This window comes from Onthophagus taurus, chromosome 2 (assembly GCF_036711975.1).
Source record: "Onthophagus taurus isolate NC chromosome 2, IU_Otau_3.0, whole genome shotgun sequence".
Taxonomy (NCBI): domain Eukaryota; kingdom Metazoa; phylum Arthropoda; class Insecta; order Coleoptera; family Scarabaeidae; genus Onthophagus; species Onthophagus taurus.
In genome coordinates, this window is record NC_091967.1 from 12,774,114 (window position 1) to 12,800,128 (window position 26,015).

Here is a 26,015-nt window from a genome sequence, read left to right on the forward strand (position 1 = left end):
AAACAGTTTTTTATCCCATCTTTTAAAACACCTGTACATAAACATTACATATGTTAAGTAGAATGTTTTAAAACGTAATTTCAAAATATGAAAGTGTTAAAAATGCTTTGGTTTAAATACTTAAAAAGTAAATTAGAGAGCTTATTTCATTTATCCCATTTCACCTTTCATTACAAAAACTAATTAACAAAATTATTATTATTAAATTAATTAACTTTGTGAATTTTTTACGTTAATTAACAGTCATTATATCTACAGCACTACAAATCTTATCACAATCTTCATCAAGAGTAACTTCTTGGCATGGTTCGCTTACATAAATGGAATAGTTAACAACTTTATTTCGGAACATACTGTAGGAGTTATCAAAAGTCACTGTATCTGTAATATCAATAAAAAATATGTGTAAGTTATCTTTTATCACATCATGATGTAATAATTTGATTAGTTATAATATTTTTGAAGGTATTGATTCATCATATGACCCTTTTAGTGTATTTCAGTTGTCTGTATTGTAATACTGTAGCTTTAAACAAAAAATGTAAACTTGCCAAGTATAAAATAACGGCAGTCCTGGATCGAAAATGAAAATTTTCTGGTTCAAAAACGCCGCAAGGGGTCGGGGCATGAGGATAATGTCAGACACTTCGGATTAAGCAAGCTTTACAGCATGGGTAATTTTCTATTGACATGGGTTCTAGAATCCTTCTCAAGAGAGAGATGAAGAACATGAGAGTAAGATATTTCTCATACAGCCAAGCCGCTCTCCAGGCGTTGCAGGCTGTGAAAACGGTGTCGGCTCTTGTTAATGACTGTAAAAGAACTTTAAACACACTGAGTTGTGATAACAGAGTTTCTCTGATTTGGGTCCCAGGTCACTCTGGGGTTGCTGGCAACGAGGCATCAGATGAGCTAGCACGAGAGGGCAGCGCTAAAGCGTTTCTGGGGCCAGAGCTAGCAGTTGGTATATGATTTGCTATGGCCAAATATAGGATTAGACCGTGGGCTGAAGAGAGACTTCGCCTACTGTGAACCAGTTCTTCTAGAATGAGACACGTTAAGTTGTTTATGAACACCGCCACTGTCTAACCCGGAAATATTTTAGGACTTGCTTGTAGCAGCATTAAAGTTCTAATGGATGTCTTTACTGGGCACTGCCGATTATGGACACACCTCAACTTGTTGGACATAGCCGACGATTTTGAATGCCGACTATGTGCGAAAAACGAGGAGTCGGTTGAACATCTTTTATGTCACTTTTTTTATTAAATTTAATAGGATCTAGTAAAATGAAATGGGGTCTCATATTTTTAAGGGACTAATAGAATAAGTTACAAAATAAAGCGGTAATTTAAAACAATACAAGAGATACTAAAGTCATTCCTAAACGAGCGGTTTTGAAGCAGAAGGATTATTGGTTTACAAATTCTGGGCAAAACGCCAGCTTCTAAAATTTTTAATGTGGGTTGATGCATTATTTAAATGCTGATACCAATGTCATACCCAAAATTTTGGGTCACGTGGGTGTAAATCAAACCTTTAGCTGAAATCTATAAAGCGTAGAAAAAAATGTGTTTTATATTTACATGTAGCTGGTGCTTGGCACGGAATAGTACCGGTTACATCGACCATACTCGACGTAGCTCTTTCATTTTTAACTACAGTATGTTCTTTTTCATTCTCATCAACGTAAGTAATTCCAAAACGGATGTCGTGACCTTCCGTGTGAAAACGATAACTAAAAAAGAAACAATGTGAAGATTTTGTTATAAAAATAAATACCATTTTAAAAGTGTCTTACTGTAAAGTACATCCTTCATCGATTATCATATAATGTAAAGGTAATTTCTTTCCCCTTTTTATTGTAGCTTTTACGAAATCTTTTCCTGTTGTGTTGACGGAGTAATTTTTCTTGTAATATTCTTTTGGTATTTTCGCACCGGGTCTAACCTAGAGACATAATTATTATTTTTAAATTATTCTTTTTCATTTAAATCTTACTAAATTTGAGCATTTAGGATCTCCATTAGGCCCGGTTGCATTTCCACCGTAATGTTTTGGTAAAACATCTACATCGATATTTTCTTGAAGAGCAGGCTGCCATTTTTTCGAATCCGTAGAAATAATCCTAATTTTCTGTTGAGTATATTCGTTGATCACCTTTTTAATCATATTGTAAACCACAGCAAATACTTTAGGAGCTTGAAAAATAAAAACATTTTATATACAACATATTAAAAAAATTAAAACTTTGTGTTAATATTTACCATTAATAATATAACAAACTTTTAATATTTCAGGATAATTAGCTTCGTATAATTGTAATAAATTAATAATTAATTCGATTGCCGGTTTCCATATAAATTGTCTAATATTAATATTTTCTAAATCAAAAATTGCCACAATTTCGGCTTTTCCGTTCTTTTGGGCAATCGCTAAAGTTTCTTCCAAAACTTTAATCGTTAAGCGAATTAAATCTTGTTTATTTGTTGAATTAATGTAACCGACTATATCCAAATTTCCCATTGGTATAACAATGACTAAAAGAAATTAGCACTAAATTATTGTTTATATTTCATGTTAGTAGTTTATAATAATAATTACACAAGTAGAAAAAAAGTTTTTTTTCAAAAAAGAATGCTTAACTCTTGAACCGTTCCTCCGCGTGTTAGAAAAGTATCGAAAATCTTCTTACAGAACGCTGAAGTAAATTTTCTAACACTAGAATTTACTTCTATACAGAAGTAGAAGGTCAGCTCGTAAATTATTTTTACGCCATTGTAAAGTGCGGCGGTGAAAACAATATTTTATAACTCATAGAATGGCGCAAAACACCCCGGGCTTTAGTTGAATGTCGTTTTTATGATCCGCATCTCCATTTTATTTTAATGGCCTTTTTTATGTACGTCACCTCAACTCGTCAAGTACTCGTTTTGTTCCAGATTTTCAACTATTAAGCGACCAAATGTCTTTAACACGTTTACATGTTGATTTCAAAGTTCCTAGTCTACAGACAAAAATGTTCTAGGTATCATAATACGGAGTAAATGTGAAAGAGTAGTTGAAGAGAAAGTTCTCGCACAAGATCTAGTCGAATAAATATTTGGTCTAGTGACGATATCCGAAGATATTAATGCAGTATTGAGAAATATCAAGAATCATGTTGAGAAATATCGAGAAATATTGAGGGATGGCGTACAAAATGTTGAGGAGTGATAATGAGAGATATCAAGATTGATGTTGACACTTATCAAAGATGATTTTTGGAAATATCACGGAGAATATTGATAGACAACGAAGGAGAGAGAGAGAGGAAAGAAGTGACTATATTTGGAGATGATGGATACCATGTTAAATGCTCCATAGTAGATGATGAGGGGTATTGGAAGATTATAGTTTAATTTAATAAAATTACAACAATGATCGGAAAAAACTTATGATTGATAATTGCAACAAAATATTTTCAAAACACAGCATTTTATTGAATACGAAAAATTAAATAAGACATTTGGAGAACAGAAATTTTCAAAGACATTAACTTGACAATAGAGGTAGTGAAAAAAATTTATCTAATGGCAGAAATATGGTTTAAAAAAGGAATAAAAATCTCCAAGGCGCTTGTGATGACATCTTCCTAGTCGTTCTCTCATTACTGAGAATCGTGACCTTTAGTAACTTGTGCCATCAGTATTCTCCATTGACTTAGGTTTCGGGTCTTATTTATACAGTTATCAAACGATGTGCCAGTAATCTTCTGAATCTGGTCCATCCATCAGGTTGGTGACCATCCTCTAGAGCACCTCTTCGTGTAATGTGTCTAAAAACATTAGAATACTCGCAAGACAAATAGAAGATGGTCTAGATAGTCTGGATGTTGAATTCTCTAAAGATCAATTCTCTTTCCGTCCGCTGCTGTAATTGTCCACATTTTAACCCCATATCAGAAGATGGAGAAGTGATTGAAGTAGCCCCATTTTAATACTTTTTGCAATAGATCTTAGATAGTCTACTCATTGCACTTATAGCCAATTCTATTTTTCTTCTTTGAACCTGTTTTCAATATATGAACCTCGGTGCATTATCATATAATGCATTACGATTTGAAATATGTGTAAAGCATCCGTTGCAGAACATCAGAACGAACGACAATCATAATTTTGGTTTTCTTTTGAATTCAGGAAATTTCAAATTTAGTTAACAATTGTGTTTAGGAAATCAACACGAATAGAAGTATATAAATGATTATGATCTATTTATTCTTTGAGAGTGTATGAAATGGTAACAATGTCGTTTGATTTATATACAACTCACAATCAGACAAGCATTTAGCAGTTAGTTGATACCTTGTTGGGTCTAAAATTGAAATCTAACTATTTCAAAAACTGTAATGACTTAATTATGGCGACACCTTGTTTTGAAAGTAATCATTAAATTTATTCATTATTTAGAATTATTTGTTCATTATTTTGTTCTGTGAAATGTTATTTTATTTCTTTTTGATTGTTGTTCATTAGTATATTTCAGCGATGAACCTCGGGTACAATATCAGGAAGTCGGTCAAGTTCACTTCTCATGTACATTTTGTAAACAATAGTATAACCTCTTTAATCTGCGCTAATCTTTTAATTAATCAATTCAGAGAGTGAGTTAATTTATTAAAATAATTTTATTGTTTTAATTTTTAAATTAAGTTTTGCAAAAAAGAAAATTTGTCTGCTTGTGTCTCAATCCATATAAATTTGTGTTATTGTTATTATTTATGATAATACGACCTACCTGGATGTTTATCTTTATCAAAACCAACTACTCCGCTGGGATAACATGAAGCAAGTGGTTCTGGAGGTAACCAAGTTTTTAAAGTCGTGTCAACTTCCCACTGTTTTCTCCACTCCATCGACTAATTACATAAATAAAAGAAAGAATAAATAATTTCATTTATATAAAAAGAAAGTAAATTTATTAAAAATATTATTTGTGGCATTCGGTAAAAGGTCTAAAAGAAAACGTAGCCTCAGAGAAAGTGGAACTTTTTAAGTAATTGTAAAATACTAAAAATTATATAGTCGTGTGATCGTCTTGGTTATTACAGGTTTGTTTATCGATCTGCTTAATCATTTTTTAATTGTCCCAAATGAGTACTTTGACATTGTATATAATGAATTTGATTACCACTGAATATCAGTAGCCTTTATTTATTTTTAATTCATTCAAAACACATTAATAATATAAATTAGATGAAGGTGTTTTTTTTTTGGTTTCGAAATTTGCGTCAATAAACTATTTGGCTAATTGATCATTTAAATTTTAAACAAAAATCTTACAATTAGAAGAATAAAACGTGCTTTTAATTTGTAATTAAATACAACTGTGTCAATAAAGAGACTTTGGTCAAGTTATAATTTTTAATGGTGATTTATTGATCATTAAAAATTCCATGAAAAACGTTAACCTTGAGTTTATTATTAAATCTTTTATTTACGTCAAAAACATTGCATGTAATTATTTAATTTAATAATTATTTGAAAATCATTTTGTTAATTTAAATTTAAGTACTTACGTTTCTAAACATTTTTTCAGCGGCAGGAACATTCCAATCACGAGCTAAAAAATAAATTATGCAACAATTATCTACAAAACATAAATAATAATTAATCATGTACGCAGTAATATTGTTTAATAGTTAATTAAATCTGCATTGAATTTGAAATTTCTCTATTAAATCCCGTCAAGAATCGAACGGAACAGGAATAACAGACCAAAATTAGAAAGTTTCACTCTCGGTTTCCTCGTCGTTATAATAGCAAACGAACCTAACAAAGTAACGAGGAAAGTATACGAAATTATAATTCCCGATTTTTTAATTTAATTTAAAAACATTGATTATTTGTTAAATTTCTTACCTCTAAGCCATCGACAAAGGTACCGATCATTCTGATGTGGTTGTAAAATGTCTCTTACTGTTTGTCTGAACTGAAAATCAAAAAGGAAATCGTTAATCTCTTAGAAAAGATTGTCAATGAGAAATCGCATTTGAGAAAACGTGTTTAGAAAATCTTACTATTAAATAGTTACAAAACGAAATTGTATTTTTTTATGTCATTTTAGACAAATATTGTCAATACATTTTTATACGGATTTATTGAGGAAGAAAGGTGTATTCACCTTTTTATAAGGAAAAAGTGTTAATCGTAATAATAATATAATGGCGGCAGAATTATCGTCATCGAATATCGCTGAGGTTAAAAATATGGGTCCCAGAGAAGTTATTATAGAGGAAATGGATGATAGTCCAGATTCTTCAGTGGGGTAAATTTATACAATATTTTTTTATTGTAAAATCATACAAATATAAATCATAACATTATTTTTATAACTATTTTTCTCTAAGGAAATAACTCATTGTTTATACCTGCTATTCAATTACATTATCCACAGGATACTGAAATAACAGTTACTCAGCGGTTGTTATGCTTAAAATTAATTCGTTTTTAATCTATTTTTAATTAGGAATTTTTACTTTATATTGTGTGTGCATCTTATATACCTAAACAACAGCGGATAAAATGTTCTATTAATTAATTCACAATTTAATTTTAAATATTTTTTCAACTATTATTCTTATAAGACGCTCTTCCTAAGGATGATCAAAATCACTGAACATAAGAATAAGTAGAATAGGAGATCGTAAATACTAAAATATGATTCAGCATTTCTTAACCTTTGTGAACAACTTTATGTGGTTCGTTTCATTTATATACACATTTTATTAAATATATTTTGATTGAAAATGAGCTCTGCAACCAATTTAGAAAGTAATAAGTCATGTACAAAGAACCTATAAAGAAACATGTACGAAAAGTCTGATGATTCTGTCGATTCATAAACACCAAGTTCTATTTATACCAGACATTTTAATATCTGGTCTTATGTACCGGCATAATACATAATGTTTCTACGATTAAGCAGGCATTCTTATATCACTTGAAAATTTCAACTCGATTCTGACAACGAGATAGGAAAGTAAAGCTGCTAAATTCTGCTTTCACAACTTTATCATGGCATTATCTGTTTAATGCAAAGAAATGTTTTAAGTATGAAGAAACACTGATCATAGTGTTTGGGTATATAAGATGCTGCAGATTAAGCAAAGTTTATATACAGAAATATTGCAATTGCATAGATACTGCGTAGATTGTAGATTCTCATTCATCCTATCTATGTTGGGATTATAATTGCATGATTTTACCCTAAACACATCTATAATTATTTAAAATACATTTTAAATAATACAATGTTTTAAAACCAAAGTTCATCAGATTCTGAAGATAGAGTACCATTAGCTCGACCTGATATACCACCAGAATATTGGCACATACAAAAATTAGTAAAATATATGAAGTCGGGAAATCAAACGGCAACGGTTGTTGCTTTATGCTGCCTAAAAGATCATGACCTATCTAATGAAATAAATCAAATGGCTATTATGGTAATAAATAATATTAATTTAACCATTATATGTAACCATTATATTTAAATAAGTATTGTTTTAGGACATAGGTGGTTTAGAAGTTTTAGTAAATCTTTTAGAGACGGCCGATATAAAGTGCAAACTGGGAGCTTTAAGTGTACTAACCGAATTATCACTAAATTTAGAAATTCGTCGAAGCATTGCCGATTTAGGCGGCATAGCTTTACTGGTTAGCAATTTAGGACTACCGGCAAGAGATTTACAAATTTTAGTTAGCGAGACCATTTTCAACGTAGCGCAAGTTCGAAAAGCCAGAAAACATGTACGAAAATTCGATGGGATCCCGAAGCTTGTAGATTTACTCGATATTAATGAAGCTTATCTAATTACAAAGTGGGACGATTTAGATGTAGATGAAAAAGAACTGGTCAATACAGCTATATCGGCAATGAGAGCTTTATGGACTGTTAGTACTAGTAGAAAGAATGTTTTAGTTATGATGAAATGTGGGATTATACCATTGTTGGCAAGATTATTAAGGTAATTTTTTATTAGCCAAGATATATAAGGCAACAATTTTTTGGGCAGCAATATAAAAGATATTAAATAATTTCCCCAACGCGGCTTTCCTTACTCATCTTTACTCTTCGCTTAAGAGTCAATAGTGATACATATTATCATTATATAACCTAATTACGTTTACTTCTTTGTATTCTGCACTCGTGATAAATCTAACCTCCACTTAAAAAAATAAGGAACACGATTGTGTGCGCTGAATGACACAAAATCTGTGTGAGATAATTCAGGACTCGTAACACATTCTAAACAAATATAAAGTTGCGACAAATTCCAGGTAGTTATAAGGTGAGAAATTAAACACTTTTAATACTGAGTAAACTTAAATGACCTCGATGTGATGATTGACAAAAATCGTAGTTATTCTTTTAAGAAAAAGTAGAACAAATTCTTATATGTACCATATAATACTTAATCGGCTTTGAATTGAACCCGTTACGTTTTTTAAATTGTGGTGATGCCAATCTCATATTACAAAGAAACTTTTAGAATAAAAGTTGTAACAAATTTTATTATTAACAATATTGTTCTCTTCCACTTTTGCTATTGGATGCACCAATATTGAGAAAACTATGAAAATTTGACGAATATATTGCTTTTTCAAATTATTAATGGTAACACACGGGAATTGAAGCATATAACAAAAAAAAATTTGCACAGTTATAGCAAATTTTATTCTGAATAATATTGCTCTCTTGCACTTTTGCTCTTAGATGCACAAATATCGAGAAAAATAGGAAAATATGAAATGTATTCCATGATTCTTCAATTATTATTGAAGTTTTGAAAATCGGTAGATTAAGTCGTATATCAGTATATTGCTGTGTTGCCCAAAAAATGATTTTCCATTAAATTTCGTTATCTCAAATACTTTTCTTTCACAGATCAATACATATGAATGTTGTGATACCAACCGTTGGTACAATAGCACAATGTGCAAGTGAAGAAAGTTATCAACTTGCAATTGAAACCGAAGGAATGATAAAAGACATTGTAAAACACTTATCAGCTGTTGTAAGTTTCAAGGTTCTTAATTATTGTAGGTATTTATCATGAGCATTGTTTCCAATTATTCGACGAACAGAAAAACTCAATTACCATCTAATACTTTTTATCTACCATTGTGTTAACATTCGATTAAAATAATCAAATTAAGTTGTAGTAAATTGGTTAATTGTTAATTTATAGCTTACTTTTTTGTATCAAAGATTTTTTTAGGATTATCCCCAATTAAGACAACAATGTGCAGCAACAATTTTTAGATGTGCTGAATCACCAGTAACAAGAGATTCAGTGCGACATTTCGGCGGATTAGATCCTTTGGTAGTAATAATAAAAGATCCAAACTGTCGCCCTGATAAACCCCTTCTAGCTGCTGCCACTGGTGCTATTTGGAAAACGGCAATAACTCCAGAAAATGTTGAAAGATTTGATCAAATAAAAACAGTTGATGTACTTTTCGTTCCAATTTTGATATTTATTTACAGCTTCTTTTTGTAATCGAATAAATTTTTTTAAAAAGGCTTTGGTTCAATTGCTAGCAAATCCGGACGAAACCGAAGAAGTTTTAAGCAACGTTGTCGGTGCTTTATCTGAATGTTTAAAATTCGAACATAATCGAGAGGTTTTAAAAAGAGCGGGTGGAATTCCGTATTTAGTAAATTTACTAAATTACACTTACACTCCTTTATTGGAAAACGTACCAATGGTTTTAAGAGAATGCGCTAAAGATTTTGACTCGATGAGGGTTATCGAAGAATTAGATGGAGTTAGATTGATTTGGTCATTATTAAAAAACGAATCTACTTCTGTAAGTAAAATTTCAAAAAGAATGTACAAAAATTTAGTTGTCATACATTTTTATTTATTACTCCTTTCTTATAAAAATTCAATGCCTTCAACTTTTACATAAACACGTTGCACATTTTAAATGGTTTAAAATTGAACAACACATTAAGTAATTGAACGTCGAAAGTATGTCACTGTCACGATCGTGGCCCTGCTATATACGTCTCGTCCTCTCTACCTGTTTTTTATTAACCTTGTTTTCCTAACTTTTGTTTAAGAATAAATCATCTTTTAATTTTTGCCTCTAAAAACATTCCAGTCATCCGTTACAAACAATTTTAATCATTCAAACACGTCAGTCAGTTAAATAAATAACTAAAAGAGTGATTTGGTTAAATGCTTTTCACAAATGTTAAAAATGATTTTGTGGAAATTTTTATAATGTTATTTTATACCTTTTCCACATTTTAATTAATGCCTTGGTCGTCAGAAAACTTCTATGCCATAAATCAAAGCTCTGGATAAGTTGCTAAGAGGGGGAGTGATCAGTTTGAATCACTTTAGCAGAACAAAACAGAATTGGACTGAAAAACCAACAAGTCTTCTGGACTAGATACTTTGTTGAGTTACTGATATATTAAAGAAAAACTGGTAAAATGGGTATGTTGGGTGTTTATGTTATATAATTTCATTTCTAGACAAATTAGACAAAAAAAATTTGAATTGGCAGTATTGTTTCTGAGTCTATATGCTCTGTCGTATTCAAACTGTAAGTTCGTAACAAAGATTTTTCTTGCTGAAACAAATGTAATATGATGTTAAAACATTCTCCACAATATCGCAAAACTAATACCTAAAGCAAATCAATGGTTTCGAAGACGACAAGATATTACAAATGCTATGTAACAATAATGGACAGTTTCAGAAATTGTGCAGAAATGATGAAGCAATTAAATTCGATTTCATTCAACATTTATTACGCAATTTCATAAAAAATTCAACAATTTGTGTAATCATTTTGGAATTAGTCCAATTAATCTTTAACCCATTTAACTGAATCACTCTGTTTTTGGGTAACTTTTACGTTCTTTATAGATTTCTCACTAATAGATAAAACCTTTTCAAATGCACTCTTTATTTTTGAAGGTTCAAGCAAATGCAGCATGGTCATTAGTACCGTGTGTAAAACACGCAAGGGATTCCGGAGAAATGGTTCGATGTTTCGTAGGGGGTTTAGAATTAATTGTGAACCTTTTAAAATCACCAGATGCTCATGTCTTGGCGTGTGTTTGCGCCGCATTAGCTGAAATAGCTCAAGATAGAGAAAATTTAGGCATCATTACAGATCATGGTGTTGTACCAATGTTGGTGAATTTAGTTCATAGCGAGCACGTTGAATTAAGAGAACACCTCGCATCCGCAATCGCGTATTGTTGCTCATGGAGATCAAATTGCAAAATGTTTGGAAGATTAGGTGCTATAACTCCGTTGGTTGGTTACATGGCTTCGAATAATAGTAATGTACAAAGAACTACCGCTTTGGCTTTATTTCATTTATCGAAAAATTCGTTTAATTGTATAACGATGCATGAAAGTGGAGTCGTGCCGTTTTTATTAAAAACAGTTTCATCGGAAGATCAAACTTTACAAGAAGCATCAGCTGGGTGTTTAGGTAATATTAGAAGATTAGCTTTGGAAGCTGAAACGTATCATTTGGTAACTAGAGGGGAAAAACCAGAAAGTTCAGAAGAGGATGACGATTAAATTACGCTGTTGTTAAAAACTGAATTGATTTAATTAGCATGAAAAATTCTATTGAGCTAATTATAAAATTTTTCTGAGTGTATAATTGTTTATCGATTATTTTTTTAATGCATAAACTTGACGTGAATCCTACGAATAAAAACTAAATTATTGTAGTATTTATCTAAATTATTTGCAATTTAAATGCAATACTAAAAATATAATCGAAGGATAATCAACACCACTTATTTTTTAAATTATTATTCCTTATTTTTTTATTTTGATAATAATATAATAGAAGCAACTAATTTGCAAATTTAAAAGTCGTCTTAAATTATGTAAAATTATTTCTCCTTTTACCAAAAAGAAATAAATAAAACACAAAAATCCTAAACCTGAACAACAAAATTTCACTTTCAACGTGATAAAAAAGATTAAAAAAATAGTAAAGTAAAAGAAAAAGGGAAAAGTAAAAGCATTTCTTGCGTGATAATTACTAACAATAGTGGTTTATCAATAAAAATTTAATATAAATAAATTAATACCTTCATTAAAGCAAACATTTGATCATCATCTAAACTGAGTTTGCTGGCCATTCTTCTTATTTTCTTAAGAAATGTTTGAACACAAACGAAATAAAATGAAACACTATCTTCGACGAAATGAAACAAACTCGACAAGAACGTTGAGCGTGCTACACGATGCTGACTTCAATGAGTGAGGAAAACTTTCGTTCCAAAAGGTATAGGTATGAGTTGACGCATTTTTTGAATGGTGTGGTAAAAAGGTAGGATTTAAAATTAGGTAGTGGGGAAATGAAACGGAAACCCGAATTAATATTAAAAAGTTAGTTTTCAAGGTCGACACAAAAATGAGATAAAAATTATACGGAATGATGTAAAATTACTTTCCGTTTCGATAAAAGTTATTAAATAATATTAATACATTGATGTGTTGATAAAAAATTATAACTATAAAATTTTCTTTTAAACATGTCTTAATGCTGATTTAATATCTTAAATTTGCGATGGTTGTAAAACGGAATTAATTTTTTTTTCAATGTTATGCAAATGAATTTCGATGATAGGCAACTCAAAAAACGTTTTTCTGCTTAGAATTATAGTATTGTTTGTACAGTGGATGTCAAATGAAAATGGTACAAACATACAAATATACAGTACATATACCTTAATGCTGAAAATGATTGCTTCACCTTGACTTGATCTTCTTCTTATTGTGCCATCTCCTGACACAGGTTTGGCGATCTAATTATGACTTTTGCTGTTGCTGCTAGGAATAATTCTAGTAAGGTGCGACCAAACCATCTTTTAGCCATGCATTTTGACGTCTCCCTACAGATCTACTCCGTGCTATTTTACTTTCTACAATCTCAAGCTCACCTCTTGTTATGTGTCCTAAATATAATAATAATATTTGTTTCCATAAATGTCCAGTTCACACAAAACGTCACAAAAAAAGATACATTGTATGTTTTGCAAAGATTTCACAATTTTTTGCTAAAAAAATCGTTTATCGAATATAAGTTTTTATTTAACAAACATCTCTTAAGATATTTTTTGAAACAGATAGCCGGTTTTATTTTTAAGTCCATAGCGCGTAACACGATTTATTTATCTTCATGGTAAGATCGTTGATATATTGTTATAACGTTTGTTTTTTGTAAGTTTAGTTGTAACTTGTTATTTGAAAACCAAGTTTGCAGTTTGCCTAGATTGAGCTTGAACCTCGCAGAACTTTTGTTCAATCTGAAGTAACTTCAGCACCAGTTTGATCATATGAGACCACCCGCTGTTCTCTTTCTGACAAGATCTGAACAACTCCAACGGAAGTCCTCGTATCCCTATAGCTTTCAACTTCTTCAATAACATGTCATGGCAAAATGATGTTAAATGCTTTAGTTAACTCCATCATTATATAACTGATAAGATCGTTGTTATTCATTCCAGTTTGAATTCGTTCTAATAACTGGAAAATTGCTCTGGTTACAAATCTGCCTTTTATATAACCGTTTTGGAACTGGTTAAGTATTTGGTTCTTGGTAACGTACTCTTTTAGTATTTTCAGGACAAGCTTCTCAAAAACTTTTGCAATGTTACTAATTAGTGCAATGAGTCCAATCTGGTTACCTATACAAATGTGATTCGTTCTGATTTAAACGAAAACTCTTAGGTTGGCGCCATTTACACCGACTTATCTAAAACTTTTAACAAACCTCATATCATATCATTTTTGTGCAGTATTCCAGATGGCATTGTGCTTTTAATTATGACATATCTATTGAACAGGAGTCAGACTGATTCGATTGTACGGTCCAAGATTGCTCTAAGCCGGATGTGATATATTTCTAACTGTCTTCTTGTTTCAAGTTTTGTAAATTTTTATTCCACGCCGATGATAATAAAATACATACGAGAATTGGGTCAAATCTGGTTTATCTAGGAGGACAGCAACTGTTTGCTTGACTGGGACTGAAAAATTGCAATCACAGATAAAGTACATTATAAATGAAATGCGCGTTCAATGCAGTGTTGGTTGGTATCTGATTTTTCTTTTCAAATTTCTAATATTAGGCAACCCAATATACACATAAAAGAATTAGGTTGTTGCGCAAACAATAACTTTAAAATTTTTAATAATATAGTTATTGCTTAATAATAAACAACTATATCAATTGAAATTATTTCTTTTATTACCTTTTATAAAGTTTAATTTTTTTCGTATTATTCTAAAACACAATTTAAATCATTAACATGTTATAAGCTTGTAAGCAAAACAGAATGTTGACTGCATTAAAGCTAAAATAACTTTCCTAAAAGGAATGTGTCCAAGTTCTAATCGAACAAATACATCTCGAGTTACCGGTACGAAAATATTTACACGGTATTAACGGTTTGTAAAACGGGTGGGGAAAACAAGGAATGGTAGGAAAATGCAGCAAGTAAACGAACGGATGTGGGACGTCGAAATCGACTGGAAGTTGTATAAAGTGCGGGTTACGCGTTCTGCATTTAAACGAAAAACCAGGCGCCCCAATTTTCAAACTTTTATTCTATTGGAATAATCAAAGAAAAGTAAGTATTTATTACACTAACAAAGCTACTAGAAAACACGATTTCATTGTAATCGTGGTATGGCGTGTATAAAATTCAACGTCCGGCTAAAACGTCCAATTAAATCGTAATTGTGAACTTTTTATGCGGTCTAATAACAAATCGGACCCTCAATGGACGTCACAATTTTTTTGCTTTTCTTTCGGCAGTTGTTAATCAGAATTAAAACAGTGATGATCGTTATATTAGTTCATCAGTCACGTTTTTAAGTTTCTTGCGAAGACTTCTTTAAAATGTTTATACGGAAAGGTATGATAATATTAAATTTCAAGCTCATGATAATATCTCTATAAAAATAATACAAAGGCTTTATGAGTAATCATTTTTTATTACTCTATTTATTACTTTGTGTTAATGAAGTGAATAGAGATTAAAAATTCGATTTGAATTGTTTCTTTCAAACATAATCACTAATTGTAACGAGGTATTAATAGAATGTTATTGTGAATGTGGGTATGATATTTTGAGAAAATCTAATCGAATATTAAGAATTTGAAATACTAATTTACATATTTAACGTTTTTCTCCTTCATTTTCAATGTTTCATTTCTTCTGCATCATTTATCTTTTAGTCAGGATATGCGTATGATACTTAACTCACATTCATTAATTCGTGTACGTTTTACTCTCTAATTGTCATCATTTCCATAAAATTAATTGTATAAATAAACCCATTCACTTCAAATAAAGCAAGATGGGGAATTCCCTGAACATTTATTATGCTTAAGAGACATTTAGATTTAAACAAAGAGAGTGAATAATGTATATATCAAAAAGAATGGATGAGGTACTAAATCAGTTTTAGATATCCTTCAACTTCTTTTGGGATATGCTTTAATATTGACAAAATAACATATTTATTATAGGTTGTATCCAAAATCCATTTTATCAAGACCTGGTTTAAATAGCTTTGCCTATACTGCTATATATTTCTCTATCATATAGAATACAATTCAGAGAGATAAGTTGCATTGCAAGCAGAGAACCCATAATGCTGGCAAAAAATGCTGCTCATCAATTTTCTATAAAACGCTAATATTATTTTCATCAGGCGAGCACATAGTCGTTACATCTCACCGTCTTATAAATGATAGAATACTTATGTCCAAAAACAGATTTCAAGTAAAGATTGCAAAAAGTATCAGACCCCGAATGGACCCTTTTGATACACTAGAGGCAGCTGTTGCGTAAAACGACATGAAACCATTCTGACTCCTATAACCACAAGATAATTCCAAAACTATTAATTCTAATGTAAGTCAACTTTGATAACAATAAGCTAGTTTATTAAGATAGTTTCCCAAATCCAAATTAATAATAAAGTACCTTGGACAATGCTGAGCAATCTAGTCACTTGACTGATCTTGACTTAACACATTGTAGCTTTCTAATTGTTTTTATAAGTTATGAGAATTATTCAAGTTACCGTTCTTGTAACAACATTACAAAGATTGTAATTTAATTATTAAACATGCAGGATTCGCGGGTGAAAAAGAATTCGGATCTAGCAAGTTCAAATCGTATGCTAGAGTGTAATTTTCTTCAAATGGGTTTGGCATTGAAGATGTAATAGAATCTAAATATGGTACACACCCAAGATCCACGAATTTGACGCACAATCGTAAATTAGATTGTGCATTTATTGATGTTTCTTCAGGTAAAATAGAAAAACCGTGATATTTCGTTACCTCATCAATGATATGTTTTCTTAGAACCACCTGTCAGAACTAGCTTAGAACCAGTTTCCGTAGAATCAGTTGGAGATGTTAATTAGTTTATTTTATAGTTCGCAGTCCCTGTTTCCACGATCTTGGTGTTCAGCAAATCTGATGATGGCGGTGTCCTTATTGGTGTAAGAATAGCTTTCTTGTGTCGTCGATATCCCATCGTAACTCATTCCATGGAGAACATATGGTTAACTGGTGGATCAAGTTTTTATTGTCTGTCTTTGAATACCTCTCGATGATTTGGAATATTTTCTGCTTTTTACAGAGGATTTTAATTACCCTTTATTAAAAAATAATATTCTCCAGACTAATGTAAAAGGAAAATACTGCAAAGAACTAAATCTTAATTTCGACTGACAAATACTTAGCTTAGTTCAAATGTTGAGTTGGGTTGGGTTGGGTGGAGTTGGGTTAGGTTGGGTTGGGTTGGACCACCGTTAGGTTATCCAAAGTGATAAATTTTTCTTCACGACCCGAGTAACAAGAGGGGCATAAAAATCAAATAAGTGAAAAGCAGCTATAAAAGCAACTTTGACAGGCTAACCACAATACAATATGGTCAAGAGTAGGGTAAGCCTGGAACACATTCATCTTCTACATCAACAACAATTTCTGGGCAGTAGTCATGACAAGGTGTAATATAAATTCCAACACCAATATATTTATATGTATAAATATTATTGTAAATATTGTTTTATGGTTTCTTGTTCTAAAGAATGAATGTTTTCCACTCAGAAGACTTAAATGTTGTTGACTTGATCGCTAATTTTGCATCATTCTTGTTTATAAGATCCTCAATAGCAGCAGTAAATCGTATTTTAATTACATTAACAATTTCAGAAAATAAACAAATCATCGAGTTCACGTGATTTTTCTTTCGTAAATCGCATTTTTGACAACATTCTTTTTACAAATAATCACGAAGCATCGAAAATGGTTTTGTTCTACGCGGTGAATTTCATTGAAATAACTATTATAGAATAGATTTGTATATTTCTTTTCATTTTTCAACTTTTCAATCTACAATAATCCAAACAGATTATGTATTTTTTTGGCGAAATTTGTTGGATTCTTTTATGTAGGATCCATACCTAAAAACAGAGAATTTATCCACTACTGGATACAGGAGGTTGTTTAGAAAATTTTCAAAAAGCTCAAATTGAAAAGATTTGTTCCAAAAAGCCATTTCTATCTTACAATTTGTTAAAGATAATGATAAAACTACAAGAAGACGAACACTGTATAAATTATCATAACCATATCTTTCAAGATATTTCAGTACACCTATTTAAAAAGTATCAATAAATTTAAAAACAAACTTAAAATAAAAGGAAAACTAAAAAAATGTTTTAACCGGATATTTATACCATAAAGAAACAAACAAATTAAATAGCACTCAACATTCCATAACACTTTCGTGTATTAGTATTTTTGTAAATGTTGCCAAAACCGCAATTTACAAATTGGCAAACATTCTTATTTTAAAAATTTTAAACAGCCAAACTTAAATCCTTTCAATTAAACCTGTAACCAATTATTTCTTATATCTTAAATGTAAACATAAATTTACGTCACACAAATCTATTTAATTACTCGGTGAGTGTTAATTATTAGTTCTTGGAACTAGCTGTGTTGTCGGTCTATACTACTTTAAAGTTATTTTTCTTTCCGCAATAAAATTCAAAATACCTACACATTTTCAAACGCGTCGGGCACGCGGTTCTGTTGTCGAAAACACCCGATCAGCTCTCCTACTTTTATTATTTTAACGAACTTCACCGTGTCAACTCCAAAACATTACGTTCCTTTTCCGAGCAAGTGGTTGCGCCGCTCTATTTATGTGCTCTATATAAACATTTGTTTTATCGAGTTATCTTTCAACACGCGCTTATTAAACACTACATTAAAATGGTAAGCTTAAACTATTTCTGTTCGCGTATTCATTCGTTTTCTTTTTGAGGACGTCGGTCGTGGTCAATGAAATCATCTTGTAATTGCGTGTCAGTCAATTTCTATTATAAAATTGCTGCTGTAACAACGCGTATTTATTCTCGCTAAATTTATTTATATGATTGGCTTGATAAATTCGGCACGTGTGTTTGTACATTTTTCATTGAACTTTTATCTATTTTTTTAATGGACTATGTTAGTTATTTTTTTTTGCATTCCTTATTGTTAATTAATATTTTATTTTGTTGTGTTTTAGGTACGAGACAACCAATGTCAGTGTGGAGCACAGGCTCGATTGGCCTAGACATAGGCAATTTGGTTAAAACAACACATAATACTTGTAGTACAACAAACCTGTTTTACAGAAATCATAAAAAGGTAAATTAATAATATCTATATAATTATTTGACGGCTTATAAACTAACTTACTAAAGCATTGACAAATAGAAAAAAACTGTTATGTTATGTATGTTATTCCATTCGCTTCCTTATTATGATATTTTCATGAAATTATATTTAATACTCAAATATTTTATCCTATAAATACAAAATTAATTTTCCTTTAAATGTCACTGTGACATTTGAGATAACCTAAAAATAATTTTTTTCTAATTCTTGATAGTCCTAATATGTAATTTCCTCAAAGTTTGATGTTATGTACTGTTAACTTATTTCAATTTAAAGCATTTTTCTTAAAATGTTACTCTTATCATAAAATTTATCACATATTTCAAATGTCAGTGACATAACCTTAAAATACTTTGTTGTCATTTAAAAAGGAGGTTATGTTGTTATTTATTATACAGGTGGTTTGAGAAATTGCCTCAATTTAATTGTTCTTCAAAAAAGAAAGAGGTAATATAAGTAAAATGTAATTCTAAGATTTTAATTCTTAAGAATTTAATTAGACTTCTTAAGAATTTAATGGATTTATTGAGAATACAAAAGGAAGGTTCAACAGTGAGAAATGTAGAAAATTTGCTAATTTGTGGAAATTTAAAATTAAACCTAGTCCAAATCATTCTTAATCGAATGGTTTAGCACAAAAAACTTTGGTTTCTAGAAAAAGTAATGCAAATGGAATCAACTTAAGTTAATATTATTTATTCATTATAATTTACTCATGAAATCAATGGGCATTTCTCCTCCTGAATTGTTATTTAATAGGTATTTGAATACTAAATTACTAGTAACAATTTAAGATACATTACCAGAAAAGGCAAAGAGGAAGTATAGATATGGAAAAACATCAGAAAAAATTTAATATGACAAAATTGTTAGATTAGAAATTGATGAAAAAGTATGGAAGCTTTGAGTAGTATTAGACAAGAAAGGAAAATGAAGGAGATAAATACTTAGAGAAAAACATATGGAAGAAATTGGGGTTAAAATACTCTCTAATGATAATACAATTATTGTATTATCTTCGTTTTTTCTGCTTCCAAATATTTCATACTTTCAGTAACTAAAATCGTTACAGACTTAAATCCAATTTTTGTGCGACTCTGACTCTTTGACTATGGTCTCTGGTACTTCTTAGAAGAATTCCATGTTTCGTTTTACCTTAAATTTGTCTTCAGTCAGGGTCATAGGATGTCATCTGTAAAAGATCGTTACAGACTTAAATCCAATTTTTGTGCGACTCTGACTCTTTGACTATGGTCTCTGGTACTTCTTAGAAGAATTCCATGTTTCGTTTTACCTTAAATTTGTTTTCAGTCAGGGTCATAGGATGTCATCTGTAAAAGAACTCGACTCTGAACTCCGCCACCATTATTAGTAGATTATACATTTGCTTTTAGATATCTTTGGGGACCCGTCTTCCAGCCCAGATATTTTGGTGTTTTTTGTCTTCCATGAGCGAGTAAATTCTTGGGATCCTGGATCAATAAGCGAGTTTTTTGGAACTACCAGAAATTGTCTTCACTTCCACCAAATCTGTTACTAGACCAACTTTTTTTCTAGTCCACTTTATACAATCCTCTTCACTTTTTATTTTTTTGTAGAAACTGAGACTACATTTTTTGCACATTTGAAGTTTTGATTGGTCTGCTTGATCCCTTCTCTATGATTTGGTATAGATGGTGTCTATATGCTCTCTATGATAAACGTATGATGTGGTTTTTTGACGTTGAACGACTTTTTTATGTAGTTTAGAGGAATCACTTCTAAGAGCAGCCTCACTCTCAAATATAGGCTTTCTCCAAAGTAAGAAGAAATTAAAATAAGACTTAATTTAGGTTGCTGATTTTTTAAGTGTTCATGTTGAAACTTGGCAACACTAAACCAATTTCAAACAATTTTAACTTTCGCAATTTATTTTGGCATAAAAATATTTTTAGTTATTGATGCTTCTTTGTGTGTGAATATATTACAAAATAAAATCTCTTTAGTCTACTTAGTTATGTAATTTTTAATAAACTCAAAAATCCTATTTTTATAAACACAATTATAAATTTATAAATAAATGATCATGTTTTGTGGGGTTATTGACTTCCTATTTTTGGTTAAATTATAATCCCGAAATACAAATGTGTTTGTTTTCTAAAGTAAACATATGGGTGATATTTGGCACAACTTATGGCAATATTGAACGTTCTGTAAAACACTTTTAATTTATTACTTCCAAAGTGGTTTGATAAAGTAACTATAAATACGATAAATACACTAACAAAACCGCAGATTATCTCTTCCAACATGTTTTATAAATTACGTAATGAACTGCTTTAGATTATAATGTTTAATTTTAAGTTGTTTTTTTGATAACAAGGCAAATTTATACTATTAACTAAATTATTGAATTACTAATGTTATTTCATTTTAACTTTCAGTGTAACATGTCACAATCAGGCGACGAACTTTACACACCCCGCTATTTATCATGGCGAAAACTTCATTTGAGTCGAGCGAAACTAAAAGCATCCAGCAAAACATCCGCCCTTCTTTCCGGTTTTGCCATGGTGGCGATGGTCGAACTTCAAATCAACAAAGACGATATCCCTAACATCTCTAGGCCCATGTTAATTGCATTCGCGATTATCACAACACTCCTTGTAGCCGTGCATATGTTAGCATTAATGATCAGCACATGTATCTTACCGAACATCGAAGCAGTTTGTAGTTTGGACACTATTCATTTAGTGGACGAATCACCCCACGAAAGACTACATTGGTACATCGAAGTAGCGTGGGCATTTTCAACGTTGTTGGGGTTAATTTTATTTCTAGCGGAAATTGCTATATTGTGTTGGGTCAAATTTATAACTATTGATACAACAGCTGCTTGGTCAGCAACAGTGATACTTATTCCGGTATTATTCGTGTTTCTTGCTTTTGCTATTCATTTTTATAGACAGTTAGTTGCGCATAAATACGAAATGACGATGACAGGGATAAGGGAATTGGAATTGTTAAAGGAGCAAATTGAACAAGGTGATGCTGAACATAGAATAAATGGGGTCGGTGATAATATTCCATCTGGTATACATATTGTTTAAGATTTATAATAAGAGTTATGTTAAAATCTTTTTAAACTTGTTTATTTAAGTTTTTAAAAAGTACATATTTGTTTATGTGTGGGGTTTGAATAAGAACATTTTGTAGCTACAGTTTTTAAACCATTGTGATTGTTGAATAATTTTGGTTTCGAATATATAGCTGCCATGATGATTTTATTTGAACACCTAATACTTTCTTTACAAAATGCTTGACAGTATTACCTCATCACAATAATTATTATACTTATCTAAATAATTATTTTGTCTTAAAAATTTTACTTAATGAATCTCGTTATACTTTTGGGATTAATTAGTTTATCTAAAAAAAAAATTATTTATTAAAAAAAAATTGAAATTTTAATTAAAATACATTGTGTATAAGCAATATTTGTAAGATGTACTCTAAGATTTGGGACTGTATACTTTCAATTGCGATACTTAAACGAGTAATCACACTGTGATTTTTTAAAATTAGTAATGTTATATTTGATATTGTATAAACCTTTTTATAAGCTATAAAATATATATCAAGAATATTGTTTTAAAAAACGTTTCATTTTAATTTTTTTTTATTTTCCAGCATAAACAATACCATTTATGCGCTCGCCTATTAAATAACAAATATTTTAAATAACCTTGGCAATTACAGCTGAGAGTTTTTATGTTAAAAGAGAATCTTATTTTGATGTCACAAATATTTTTAAACTCATTTGAATATTTTCCATCTCTTATTTTGCGATGTTTTGTTTGGCACTAGACATTAACTTGATTCAAGTAAATTCAACTCAATGTTTTCTTTGGCACTCAAAACTCCATTCAATTGAAGAACCTTCATTTCAACAAGTCATACAAAATAATCAATCTGTTTATTTTACTAAAAAAAAATTAAAATAAAGTTTCTAAATTTATTTAGAAACTTTATGGGATCTATGCGAAATTAGCTCCCCAATTAGATAGGATTTTACGTGATTAATCCCAGAAGGTCAAATATATCTATTATCGTCATTATTATGGATTCTTTTGCTTCCTTCTGTACTTAGGCAACTTCACATAGTCATCAAGTGAACAAATCGGGGCAAATATTTTGCCGTCATCGGCATATAAAAGAAGTTTTGAGTGGTGAAAGCAGGTACAAATATCATTGATGTAGAGCAGAAAAAACAACGGCTCTAGATGGCTGCCCTGAGCCACACCGGAAGTTCAGAGACATGAATATTGAGTGATAATTGTTAATAGTAACGGCTTGTGATCTACCCGAGATGTAAGATGAAATCCAGTAAATTAGGCCATCCGTGATGATGTAGTTAGAAGATTTTTTTAAAAGAATCAATGCCATGGTCAACCCTATCAAAGATTTTGCTGTAGTCAGTATATATAGCATCAACTATCTATTGTTATCAAGTTGGCTATTGTTATCCAGGCTATTGAATAAAAAATTAGAAAATGAAATTAAATTTGATTCTACTGACCCACCCTGAAAAAAGCCATGTTGTTCAGGGATTGCGGATGATTTGACAATAAACATAAGCAAATCATAGATAAGGTGTTCAGAGACAGAATAGAGATGGGTCTATAGTTAGCAATTAAATTTTGTGTGATTGTGTTATTTTCACAATTCGTTCTTATGTCATTCGGTCGATGTGCTCACTCCATTTCTTTTTTCTGTCCAATACCCAATCATTAATGTTATCTACTCTGCAAGCCTGTCTGATGTTTTCACTTATTTTTCTGTCCATCAATGTTTTCCCAATTATTCTACGCATTATTTTCATTCCTTTTGTTTTGGATCTTCCTGATCTGAACCCTTGTTGTTGCTAATAAAGTATATTCATTTATTTTACTTGTTATCATTTTTGTCTTTAACTTTAGGGTAGACAAGAGTAAATTTATTTGTCTATAGTTTTCTGGCATTTTTTTTTCAATTTTCAAATACTTATTAGTATCGTAATGCTAGTTCGCCATTTTTCTGGGATTCTATGTTGGGAGAAAATTTTTTAATTAAAGTTGTTAATTGTTGATTTAGCTTCTCTCCTCCATGTTTCAGTAACTCATTACCAATACTGTCTTGACCTGGGCACTTTCTGTTCTTGAGTTTTTGTTTTGGAATGCCCTTTCTATATCCTGTCTTCTATGATGGCCTCATCGTTGGTTACTATGTGAGGTGTATTCCGTTCTATTTCAGTCTCTTCATTCCTGTAAAGTTTCTCTAAATATTTCACCCAGTTATCTTTTTCTATGTGCTTGATGTTAATGAGCTTATTTGCTTGCGCTCTTTGAAAATCCTTCATAATCCTCGGAAATACTTAAAAAGTTGGATCTAAAGTTGATTTTCCTCCATGGACATAATCTGCATCTTATGGAAAATTTGCTGATTTGATAAACTTTTTTTTCTTTATCATTTCCCCTAGATGCCATCACAGCATTGGGGGGTATTACTTTGATCCTTTATCCATTTTCTGAAACTGTCTGTTCCTTGTCATATTCTTCACTTCCTCCTTTCTTGCGCACTATCTCCTCCTGTCCATCCCCATTTTATCCTTCGCCTGCCTCTCCTTCGTTTTCCAACTATTCCCATTTCCATTACTCTTCTGCGAATTCTCTCTTCTGACATTCTGACTAGGTGTCCATAAAAACTCAGTTGTTTGATTTCTTTTTCAGTTACCATTCTTGTCCATTCGTTAATTTGATCCATTCTTGTCTTCCCTTCTTAAAAATTTCATTTCAGCTGCTGTTATTTTTGATTTGTGTTAACAGCAGCTGAAATGTTACACAAATAAAATAAATACAAATAAGTTACTACATATTACTTTCTTTATTAAATTTATTCGAAATTTTCTGTAAATTTTGGATTACTACTACTAATTTAATTGCTTTTGATCAATTTACAACATCAATTATCGGTGTAGATTCACCTTCGTAAGATTCAGAACAAGGTTCAGCAACATCGCAAATTTTTATGTTTCCTTCTAAAACTTCAGCTTCTCTTCTTGTACATACGCAATCTGGTTGTAATAATTTTATCTGGAAAAACAGACAAAAATATTTTTAACACCACAAAATACATTAACCATTACTTTATCAACTGGATACGGTGTTGGTGTAACAGAAGTTTGTCTAAATGGAATATCCTCAATTGTACTATATATACAATAATCCTCTACCCAAACACCTTCTTGTAACTGTCCGCTATCTAAATGATATATCCTCCCTTTTCCATGTTTTAAGTCGTGTAACCAAAACCCTTCGTATCTATTTCCGTTCGAGTAAACAAATAATCCTAATCCTTCTCGTAAATCTTTGTAAAAATCGCCATCGAAAAATGATCCGTCGGCGTACCACATTTGTCCATATCCATGTCTTTTGCTGTTTTTCATAGCGCCTTTATAAAAACTTCCATCAGGATAATGTAGTTCACCATCTCCAGACATTTTTCCATTTTTCCAATCACCTCTGTATAATAGAGTAAGGATGTCTTCGTTACCTTTAAATGAAAATACTCCAAAACCATGACGGTAACCTCGTTCCCAATCGCCTTCATAAAGTCGACCACTACGAGTCAAAAGAGATCCTTTACCTATAATTCAAAAGAAAAAAACAATGAATAACAAATAAAACTAAAAAGACAAATCGGGGAATACCCCGAGTTTATCTATGAACATAGAGGAATTCTACGAGGTTCGTTATATCGAGGTTTTACTTCACCACTTTACTATAGTTTATTTTCGTGGAATTATATGAAATTAACCTTCTTTTACGTCTCTTTTCCATTGTCCGATATAGCGATCATTAAACGGAGTAAAAAAAGCATGTCTCCATCCATTTTTTCTAGCTGAATTTTCTAACCTTTCCATCCGCGAGACGAGAGCGGATCTCGCTTTTAGGAACGGCATTTCGATTTTATTGGAAACCCACTTTACCCTTTCAAAAACCTTGTTACATCAATATTCAATCATATTATATTTTAAAACGTCATAATTGACGTTACTAATCTTATTGCTTTTAAACAAAACATACTTTATTTTCATATACAAAGTTTATTCAAAACTTGTTTTATATAACAATATAATTCGATTTGAATTTAAATTTTATTTTTCGCGCCGAAATAGATTTTGTCGATTGGTAATAGTGGTAACTA

The 26,015-nt window shown here is 30.9% G+C and overlaps 4 protein-coding genes across 6 annotated transcripts; 2 read left to right on the top strand and 2 right to left on the bottom strand.

Moving 5' to 3' along the window:
• Window positions 1–141: 141 nt before the first annotated feature.
• On the bottom strand, window positions 142–12,312 carry LOC111426007 (SEC14-like protein 2). Its single transcript, XM_023060337.2, has 9 exons — window positions 12,121–12,312; window positions 5,901–5,970; window positions 5,558–5,601; window positions 4,777–4,897; window positions 2,268–2,540; window positions 2,002–2,201; window positions 1,802–1,950; window positions 1,587–1,738; window positions 142–381 (listed from the first exon to the last, which is right to left on the bottom strand). The coding sequence occupies exons 1-9, from the start codon at window positions 12,169–12,171 to the stop codon at window positions 233–235; spliced, it is 1,209 nt and encodes a 402-aa protein (XP_022916105.2). The 5' UTR covers window positions 12,172–12,312; the 3' UTR covers window positions 142–232.
• Window positions 6,106–11,751, top strand: LOC111426006 (Armadillo repeat-containing protein gudu). Its single transcript, XM_023060336.2, has 7 exons — window positions 6,106–6,306; window positions 7,309–7,486; window positions 7,551–8,008; window positions 8,929–9,058; window positions 9,263–9,496; window positions 9,567–9,854; window positions 10,979–11,751. Exons 1-7 carry the CDS (start codon window positions 6,203–6,205, stop codon window positions 11,594–11,596), a joined length of 2,010 nt encoding a protein of 669 aa, XP_022916104.2. The 5' UTR covers window positions 6,106–6,202; the 3' UTR covers window positions 11,597–11,751.
• Window positions 12,313–14,542: 2,230 nt separating the features above from the next.
• LOC111425976 (calcium release-activated calcium channel protein orai) lies at window positions 14,543–22,083 on the top strand. Of its 3 annotated transcripts, none has more exons than XM_023060296.2 (3): window positions 14,543–14,667; window positions 18,640–18,761; window positions 21,215–22,083. In XM_023060296.2, the coding sequence occupies exons 2-3, from the start codon at window positions 18,654–18,656 to the stop codon at window positions 21,878–21,880; spliced, it is 774 nt and encodes a 257-aa protein (XP_022916064.1). In that variant the 5' UTR covers window positions 14,543–14,667; window positions 18,640–18,653; the 3' UTR covers window positions 21,881–22,083. The 3 variants fall into 3 exon arrangements, with proteins under 3 accessions (XP_022916064.1, XP_022916063.1, XP_022916065.1); XM_023060295.2 differs by lacking the exon at window positions 14,543–14,667 and adding an exon at window positions 18,204–18,344; XM_023060297.2 differs by lacking the exon at window positions 14,543–14,667 and adding an exon at window positions 18,391–18,578.
• A 2,600-nt stretch (window positions 22,084–24,683) lies between these two features.
• Window positions 24,684–25,993, bottom strand: LOC111425941 (MORN repeat-containing protein 3-like). The gene is made up of 3 exons (XM_023060232.2): window positions 25,626–25,993; window positions 24,955–25,454; window positions 24,684–24,901 (listed from the first exon to the last, which is right to left on the bottom strand). Exons 1-3 carry the CDS (start codon window positions 25,768–25,770, stop codon window positions 24,758–24,760), a joined length of 789 nt encoding a protein of 262 aa, XP_022916000.1. The 5' UTR covers window positions 25,771–25,993; the 3' UTR covers window positions 24,684–24,757.
• Window positions 25,994–26,015: the final 22 nt, after the last annotated feature.